The sequence below is a fragment of the Lacerta agilis genome, chromosome 12 (genome assembly GCF_009819535.1).
Source record: "Lacerta agilis isolate rLacAgi1 chromosome 12, rLacAgi1.pri, whole genome shotgun sequence".
Classification (NCBI taxonomy): Eukaryota; Metazoa; Chordata; class Lepidosauria; order Squamata; family Lacertidae; genus Lacerta; species Lacerta agilis.
Genome location: NC_046323.1, coordinates 55,612,369 through 55,622,117, shown reverse-complemented (window position 1 = coordinate 55,622,117; position 9,749 = coordinate 55,612,369). Strand labels below are relative to the sequence as shown.

The following is a 9,749-nucleotide window of genomic DNA, read 5'->3' as shown; positions in this document are numbered from 1 at the left end:
CCCTGCTGCAGGAGGCAGTAATGCCCCCCCCCCCACCTGGAGATTTAGGCAGATTCGTGGAGGGCCTTCAGTGCGTCAGAAGGCCAAGGAGAAACTGAAGCTGCGCCACCTCCAGAGCTAGTGAGGCTGAGCCACAGGCCTTATCAGGGTGGAACACACACAGTCTCTGCACCCCCCCCCCCCCCAAAAAAAAAACATATCTCAAGGCACAAACTCACAAACTTGCACTTTCGTTAGGTGAAGCGGCTTGGGAGTCTGGCAGGGCTCAGATCTGTGGCTGCAACGTCGGGGCACAGTCCACTTCATGACAACGGGTTAAATTTGTGGGGTCAGGCTCCTGGTGTGCCCTGCCCCACCCAGTGCTAGCTGTGGGGTGTAGATATTTTGTTTTGGATCCTGGATGCAGAAGGGAAGGCCCAGGTCTGGAACGCCCAGGTAAGAAGCACCTGTGGGGAATGGCATTCAAGGGTGGAGGCTGGGCGCAGTTCAGAGAGGGAAGGAGGGAGCTGCCACTACCATGAAGTCCTTGACCCACACCTACTCTAGAACAGGCCCATATGGATCTAGGACCGTTGGGACCTCCAGGTTCAGAGGAAGTCTACCTCTTGATGCTCTCAGCAAGTCCTCTACAGCTTGGGACAAGGTAACCTCAAATACGCCCCTATGGACTGCTGCTGAGGACCTGCTGGTGGCACTGGACACACAGAATGGTAGAGAGGGAAGGGACCCCCAAGGGCCATCTAGTCCAACCCCCTGCAATGCAAGAATCGCAGCTCAAGAATCCCTAGCCGGTGGCTGGCCACCCAACCTCTGCTTAAAAACCTCCAAGGGAGGAGAGTCTGCCGCATCCGAGTTACACGCTTGCCGTCAGAAAGTTACTCCCAACGTTTAGTCGGAATTTCTCTTTTTTTGCAATTTGGATCCATGGGTTCGAGTCCTACCCTCTGGAGCAGCAGAAAACAAGCCATTCTCCATGTGACAGCCATTCAGATATTTGAAGGCGGCTCCCACAGCACCTCTCAGTCAGTTGTAGATTAGGAACTCCAGTGTGTTGACACCTGACGTATAAGGCAGCAGACCCTCCCAGTGCCCCTATTTTCCAGGGACAGTCCCAGATTTACAGAAGCCACCCCAGTTACTGATTTGACCTGGAAGGTCCCGCTTTTCCTTAGGACATCCCTATTTTCACCGGAGAAATGTTGGAGGGTACGATTCAAGACAGGCACCTACGACTTGTGAGGTTTTCCATTCCTTAGGGCAATCCCAGTTTAGGATGGTTAATTCCCCCCCACACACACACACACACCTGCAGGCAGCGTTGTGACCATGGGAATGTTTTCATTATGGGAGATTGCTTTTATACGACATAGAATCCTAGAGTTGGAAGAGACCCCAAGGGCCATCCAGTCCAACCCCCTGCCAAGCAGGAAACACCATCAAAGCATTCCTGACAGATGGCTGTCAAGCCTCCGATCAAAGACCTCCAAAGAAGGAGACTCCACCACACTCCTTGGCAGCAAATCCCACTGTCCAACAGCTCTCACTGTCAGGAAGTTCTTCCTAATGTTTAGGTGGAATCTTCTTTCTTGTAGTTTGAATCCATTGCCCCGTGTCCGCTTCTCTGGAGCAGCAGAAAACAACCTTTCTCCCTCCTCTATATGGCATCCTTTGATATATTTGAACATGGCTATCATGTCACCCCTTAACCTTCTCTTCTCCAGGCTAAACATACCCAGCTCCCTAAGCCGTTCCTCATAAGGCATCATTTCCAGGCCTTTGACCATTTTGGTTGCCCTCCTCTGGACACGTTCCAGCTTGTCAGTATCCTTCTTGAACTGAGGTGCCCAGAACTGGACACAGTATTACAGTACATGTTTCCTTGTCGGGCTTTTAATGTCGACTAGTCTAGAAACTCCACTAGTAAAATGACTCTGATAACTCCATGGGGTTCTGCTGCATTCTAGACTGTTTCCAAAGGCAGCCCTCTGCAGGGCACATTTTGCTGGTCTAATCTGTCCGGCATGTCTGCCTGCAGGGGCCAGATCTCTCTCTCTTCCAGGAAGGGTGCAGTTGACACAGCAGTGCAAGCTGATAAAAAAGGCCCTCTGGAGGTTACAGGTGCCCCCTCAGACTCCATCGGCAGTGCTGGGTCCATCCGGGAGGACCTGCTTCTTAAGAGGAAGGGAGACCCCACTGCCACCCCCATCCAGAAGAGACCCCCCATTCCCAGACACAGGAACCTGCTCTGCACCGAGTTGGTCCATCGAGCTCAGCAGAGTGCAGGACGGACTGGCCGAAGCTTCCTGGGATTGCAGCCCCACCCAGCGATGCCGTGCATTAAATCTGGGACCCTCTGCATGCGACAATCAGTAAGACCGCACTCCTTATGAATGAACAAAGGGCAATTTAAATAAGAAAATAGTTTTGCACGCCACCCCAATCTCCGAGCGGTGTGAGATTCCAGGGGTTCCAGGCGCTTGCCCAGAACTCTGTCATGAAATTCTACTCAATATCGATCCACATCAGAACTGCAATGTGTATTAGCAGAGTAAAAATAGACCAGAGGCAATTAATATTTCACCCAGCAGAGCTTTACTGCTGCTGAAGGCAAATGAGCATCATGGTCACAAATCCAATACATTCAGGATTGGCACTGTCCATCAGAAATCCAGTTGCAGCAGACTTAACTTAAACTTACAATAACTTATAAGACTAAAACCTTAACGCTAAGCATACTACAGGTGAAACTCAAAAAATTATAATATCATGGCAAAGTCCATTTATGTAAGCAATTGTTTTCATTAGCTACTGGAGTAAGAACCCCAAATTAACAATTTCAACTTTGGGGTTCTCATCAGCTGTACGCCATAATCATCACAATTATAACAAGCAAAGGCTTGACATATCTTGCTTTGCATGTCATGAGTCTATCTCATATATTAGTTTCACCTTTTAAGTTGAATTACTGAAAGAAACGAACCTTTCCACGATATTCTAATTTTTCGAGTTTCGAGCCAGAAGGAAAAGAGATAGAAAGTGAAAGTGAAACCCAGGCTCCTTCTGGCCTTATTATTATAGTCAGCATGACCTTGACTGAAAGAGATAACAGGACCATTTTAAGCCAGCTGTACTCAGCTTCTCTGAAGGAATAACCCAAACATCAGGAACCTTCTGCTTGTTTCTTTCACACAGAGAAGCTCCCAGAACCCTCTTGAATTAAGTAGAATAGAAAAGATCTCTACACATCAGATCAATACTTTCTGCACCAAGAAATGCAAACTGACAAACTCCTGTTTGTTTTTGGAATAAGGCACTGTGGAGAAAATAGGAGAATGGAAAAGAGGAGACTGAGAGAGCCACCTTCAAATATCTCAAATATCTCCTGTCACACGGGAGAGAGAGCATGCTAGGCTTTTGGCTACTCTGCAGTACAAAGCCAGGTGAATCTTGGAAGCTGGAAAATCCTAAACCACTTTTGGTCAACGTAATGGAGGGGAAGAGTCAGAGGAATGGCCAGGTGGTCTTCCCAGGAGGACTCAGTTTCTCCACTGGTGCCTCTTCCTCTGGTGCTTCTTTAGGACGTCTACCTCCTGACATTCTTCTCCTGTCCCATCTCTTGCAGAAAGGCCACACCTGGGCCCAAGCAGCAACCCAGGTTAAGCAATGGCTGCAGCAGAGCAGGTGATGGAGATGGCAGCTCTCGGCCGCCCGTTCCAGCTGGGGATGCTCTACGACTGCCGAAGGGACAACCTCATCCCAGGTAAATGGACGGTCCCTCTGCCTCTCCCAGTGCCCAGAGAGAAGGAGATTTTCTGGCAAACCACCACGAGCCATTATGGGGGCTGGGTAGTGTGTGTGTGTGTGTGTGTGTGTGTGTGTGTGTGGCACCCCCCTTTCCTCTTAAACCCTCTAAGAAGGCCTCAAAGGAGGTGGCCTGGAGAGTCTTGGGGTTTTATTTGGCCACCAACATTTCAGCTCCAGTTTGTGGTGTTGTGATGATGCCACTTTCTGGAAGGTCATGGAATTCTACTCTTATTAATCCAGAGCAGAACTCCAATGTATAATTAGCAGAGTAAAAACTTAAACACGTTGCAGGATTTTTTTTTTAAAAAAATAGACCAGTGGCAATTGTGTTTCATCCAGCAGAGCTTTACTGCTACTGAAGGCAAATGAGCATCATGGTCACAAATCCCATACATTCAGGATTGGCACTGTCCATCAGAAATCCAGTTGCAGCAGACTTAACTTAAACTTACAATAACTTACACTAACTTAAGACTGTGGGTTAAACCACAGAGCCTAGGGCTTGCGGATCAGAAGGTCAGCAGTTCGAATCCCCGCAACAGGGTGAGCTCCCGTTGCTCGGTCCCTGCTCCTGCCAACCTAGCAGTTCGAAAGCACGTCAAAGTGCAAGTAGATAAATAGGTACTGCTCCGGCGGGAAGGTAAACGGCGTTTCCGTGCGCTGCTCTGGTTCGCCAGAAGTGACTTAGTCATGCTGGCTACATGACCCGGAAGCTGTACGCTGGCTCCCTCGGCCAGTAAAGCGAGATGAGCGCCGCAACCCCAGAGTTGTCCGCGACTGGACCTAATGGTCAGGGGTCCCTTTACCCTTTACCTTTAAGCTTACTATATACAGAACACCACACCAGAAGAAAAAGAGATAGAAATTGAAAGTGTGAAACTCAGGCTCCTCTTGGCCTTATTATTATAACCAGCGTGACCGTGACAGAAGAGATAACAGAACCAGTTTATGCCAGCTTCTCTGAAGGTGTAACCCAAACATCATGAACCTTCTGCTTGTTTCTTTCACCCGGAGAAGCTTCCAGAACCCTCTTGAATTAATTTAATTAATTAATTAATTAATTAGAATGGGAAAGATCTCTACACATCAGAACAATGCTTTCTGCACCAAAAAATGCAGACTGACCTGTTCTCCACTTCTTCAAAAGTTTTCTTCCTCCTCCTCCTCCTCAACAGAAGCCTCTGCTTTTCAGTGCAGGAAGGAAGGGAAGAGACCAGGGGTGCACTCACCCATTTTGCTTTCCCTCCTTTCACCTGGCTGTGACTCCCAACAGCCCCACAGCATCATACAGCTGTGCTGGCTGGGCCTGATGGGAGCTGTGCACCCATCAGCTGGAGAGGGCTCTCAATGGCTATTAGCCATGATGGTTATCACAGATGGAGGCGGCAATGCTTCTGGCTACTGTGGGAACAGACTAGATGGGTCCAGCAAGACTTATGCTCGTTTACATCCCACTGCCCTCACTCTCCTTTGGACTTCACTTGCCATCAGTGATGGTAGCATGTAGCCAAACCTAGCATCTGGTCAGCCACTGTGAGGACAGGATCTTGGACTAGATGGGGCCCTTTGTCCTGATCCAGCAGTTGCTCTTCTGATGTTCTTATGTTGCATAAGACTTTATTGTCTCCCAGTGGGCAAACCTTGGAGGATGCAGATTGTAATGTTCTTTAGGAACCGCAGTAGAACCGTCTGCACACACTTTGGTGAAGGGATTGCGCATAACGGAGCGTCCAATATTTTGCATGCAATTCCACATCCCATTGCGATGACCTCTCGCCGTATCTCTGTTCAATTGCAGGCATCACTTTGTGGGATCCAGGGGCGCTGAAGGAGAACATTGATGTGGAGCCACAGCCCAACACCGCAACGCACGTCATTGAATCCGACACGACCTCCCACAAAACCCATGCGCTGGATGTCTCAGAATCGCTGAAGGCCAGTTTCCTGGCAGGGCTGGTCAAGGTGGATGGATCAGCCAAATTCCTCTTGGATGCCCGGAAGTCCGCACGCCAGGCCCGCATGACCCTCCAGTACTCAGCCACCACGCATTTTGAGCAGCTGACCATGCGCCAGATTGGGCCGCAACATATCACTTACCCAGAGGTCTTCAGCAAAGGGCCGGGCACCCACGTGGTCGTTGGCATCCTGTATGGAGCCCACGCCTTCTTTGTGTTTGACCAAATGTCTTCTTCCTCCGAGAGTGTCCAAGATATTCGAGCCAAACTCCACGTGATGGTGGCCAAAGTTCCTCTGGTTTGCCAAGGAAAGGAAGAGGCAGAGCTGGAAGGCGAGGAAAAGGCTGCGGCTGAAAAATTCAGCTGTACCTTCCATGGGGACATTGCGCTAGAAAGCAACCCAACCAGCTACGAGGAAGCCTTGAAAGTATATTGCAGCCTCCCCAAAATGCTGGGTGACCAAGGGGAGAAGGCAGTGCCTGTGAAAGTCTGGCTGTACCCACTGAACAGGCTGGAGTCCAAGGCTGCAAGGCTCGTGCGTCAGGTCAGTTCTAAACTGATCTCTGACATCGAGGAAGCTCTGGAGCAGCTGGGGGAAGTCGACAGGAGGTGCAACGACCTCCTGGAGGAGCCAACTGCCACCACCTTCCCAGAAATCCAGAAGAAAATCCTGCAGTTCCAAGATCTGTGCCGGCAGTACAGGCGGGCATTGCAGAAGCAGGTGGCAGGGCTCTTGCCTGCGATTCGCGCCGGAGCAGCGCAAGAAGGTGCCTTGGGGGATACCCTGAGGAAGCACAAGCAGTCGGCGTTCAGAAGCCAGTGGCTCCACAAATTCCTGGATCTGAAATTCCGAGAGATCTATTACGTCAACTTCTTCCTGGACTTGTCAAAGGGGAAGGTATCCTCCCAGGATGACGTGGTGAGGAGGGTGCTCAATCCCAAAATTGACACTGTCGTTGCATTTACGTTCACCTCATTGCAAGCGAAGGAGCCCTACTTGGAGAAGTTAAACGCAGCCTTGGATCAAGTATCCAAACCCAAGCCAGAGACCTCTGCAGGAGACCAGAGCTTTGCTCCGTGGTTTGAAGACAAAGGCCTATTAAAGAGAGTCCAGAAGGCAGCCATGGTCTTTGCAGAATACTCTCTGTTTTCTCAGCCTGGGGAGGGTCGGTTTGTGGTGACCTCGCAGGCCGAGGAGAGTGATCCGGGTGCCGTGATCATCCGATACCAAAGTGGGTCTCTGGAAGGAACCAAATTAGACCTTCTCTCTAAACCTCTCCCCCCGTTGGCGGATGCTGTCTCATGGGACCGGTTCCAGCTGACATTTAAGCCGGCAGAGTCTGAGAAAGGGGTGATAGCGGGATATTATGTCCAGCACAGGGTCCTGGGGGAGGAAAAATGGGTGTTTGCACACGTAAAAGGCAGTCAGGAAAGGTTCTGGGTCACAGGACTGGAGCCAGAAACAAAATATGAATTTAGATATGCTATGGAGACCAAAACAGGCCTCAGTCCGTTCAGTGATGTGAGTGGGGTGGTGGAGACCACCTGCCGTTCAACCCCCCCAGGGAAACCAGCCCTGAGGCCTAGAAGTTCCTGCTTCAGCTGCCAACTCCAGGTCACGTGGGGCAGCCCCAACTTCGTTGCAGACGGCATCGTGATAAAGGAGTACAAGGTGCAGCTGAGGAGAAGAGCAGCCGGCAAGTGGGAAGAAGAGCAGAGAACAGGAGAGAAAGTTGAGAGCTGTTGGCTCCCCAAATGTTCGCTGAAGAAGGCGGCCGCTGTTCGGGTCATCGCAGTTTACGGAGACGGGTTTGAGAGCAAGCCCAGTGAGGAGATGGTCCAAGGGGAGTTTTAGATGGGACCCGTCTTTGGGTGGGAGATTCCCCCTTGTGCTGCCTTCCTCCACTACATGCCATCCTTTCCTGAGGTAGTAGGAAAGTTACCTATGCTGTAATGTGCATTGATGGATAGCCCAAGATGTCAAGGCAGCCCAAGTGGTGGAAGGTGGTGGACTCTCCGTCCTTGGAGGTTGTTAAGCAGAGGCTGGATGCTTTAGTTGAGATTCCTGCATTGCAGGGGGTTGGACTAGACGATCCTTGGGGTCCCTTCCAACTCCATGAGGGCTTGTCCACATTTGTCCCATGCTGAGAAAGCATGGGTCTAAGCAGTTTCCCCCTTGCCCCCCTCCTTTCCCAGGGAAAATCCATTCTTTAGCTCTAGATCGGAGCAAACATCAATCTGTAGAAAACCCAGATTGCTGTTTGTTCCGACAGAGCTCTAAAGAGCAGTTTTCCCCAAGGGGAAGCAGAGGGACCAGAGGATGTGTGGATCAACACTGAGCATGAAGAGGATGTTGAGCGAAAGGATATGGTGGGGTAGAATCTGCTTCCTTGGACTATGTTGAAGCCCCCTGGGACAGAATGGGGAATGCAGAAGGTCTAAAGCAGGCTTCCTCCAGATGTTTTTGGCCTACAACTCCCATGATCCCTAGCTAGCAGGACCAGTGGTCAGGGTTGATGGGAATTGTAGTCTCAAAACATCTGCAGGGCTGAGTTTGAGGAAGCCTGGTCTAAAGAGATAATGGAGTACCTTCAACACAAACACAGTGATGCCCTTGAGTGCATCTCTAGTTGGCTGGAGGAATTGTGGCATCAAGGGCACCTACCACCACCGTTGGTGGAATTGCAGTGGTGCAGCAGTTTTGACAGAGGGTTTTTGGTGAAATAAATAAGATCCCAAAATAAAATTTTGTTCTTGCCCAAGTTGGTATTATTATTACTACTGGTATTAGGAGAAAATAAAAATGAAAAAGATTTGTTGAATTACTTTCTTATTGCTGCACGTCTGTCGATTGCCCATGGAAAACATGTCTGAAATTAACTCCTTATTATGGTGGATAATATACGAACCAGCGCATTACATGAAAAACCTAGTGGTACACTCGTTTTTTGAAAGTCAAAACAAAGGCAATTGATTTTATCTCCATTTGGTGGGATTTTCTTGAATACATGAAGAAAAGGAGAAATCTACTTTTGTCTCTTCCACAAGTCTCTCAAGGAATTTGGGATAAGTAACACTTAATTGGTGTAATTTTTTCCTTGATGTAATATAGAGCCTTTTATTCTTGGTACTCTGGTGTCTCTGTTGTGCTCAGTTAATCTTCTTTAAAAAGCACCCACAACCCAGGCTGAGCTTGCAGTGTTCGTGCAGCTGCAAGCCGCTTTCCCCTTTATATACCTGTCCCAGATCTCCTGAGACTTGATAGCGAACACAAACTCAGGGAGGGAGGCTCGATTCCCGCTGTAAATCATCTCAGCACCTGCCCCCTGTTCCAGCCTGGAGGGAGAGGGAGGTGAGGGGACCGATTGGGCGAGAGTATCTGCTTCCCCCGCAGGCAGAGACCATCACCTGCAGGTGGCCTAGTGGTTAGGATTCAGCGCTCTCACTGCCACGGCCCAGGTTCGATTCCCAGTCAGGGAATGTAGCTCAGCTGACAAAGCAGGAGACTCTTAATCTCAGGGTTGTGGGTTTGAGTCCCACTTTGGGCAAAGGATTCCTGCATTGCGGGGGGGTTGGACTAGATGACCCCCGTGGTCCCTTCTAACTCTACAATTCTGTGAGACTGTGATTTATGTGGACAAGTGCAGCGAGGCACCAGCGATCGCTGGACTTTGGGGGGAGGCAGGGCAGCTCATGGGAGGCAGAGCTGAGGGCCTCCAGCACACACAAGTTTGGTACAGAGGGGCCTGCTTTGCCTGCCACGAAACTTGTCCCAATTTCATCGAAGGCAAAGTTTCAAGACCCACAGTGCAAGCCGAGTGCAATTCTTCTGCAAACCCCATTTTTGTTGTTATTTTTAACAGGGCAAGTCTATCCTTGCCTACTCAGAAGTAAGTTCCACTAAGTTCTGTGGTGGTTACTCCAAGGTGACTGCATCAAGGACTCCAGCCTTAGCACCAAAATACAGAATGATGCCGTGAACCTTCAGTG

The 9,749-nt window shown here is 49.8% G+C and overlaps 2 protein-coding genes across 2 annotated transcripts in view; one reads left to right on the top strand and one right to left on the bottom strand.

Moving 5' to 3' along the window:
- Positions 1-9,749, bottom strand: part of LOC117056185 (zinc finger protein 208-like) — a 231,917-nt gene that overhangs the window by 78,026 nt on the left and 144,142 nt on the right. The gene's annotated exons all lie outside the window — the stretch shown is intronic.
- Positions 241-7,826, top strand: LOC117056186 (stonustoxin subunit beta-like). Its single transcript, XM_033166370.1, has 3 exons — positions 241-435; positions 3,623-3,760; positions 5,603-7,826. The coding sequence occupies exons 2-3, from the start codon at positions 3,664-3,666 to the stop codon at positions 7,612-7,614; spliced, it is 2,109 nt and encodes a 702-aa protein (XP_033022261.1). The 5' UTR covers positions 241-435; positions 3,623-3,663; the 3' UTR covers positions 7,615-7,826.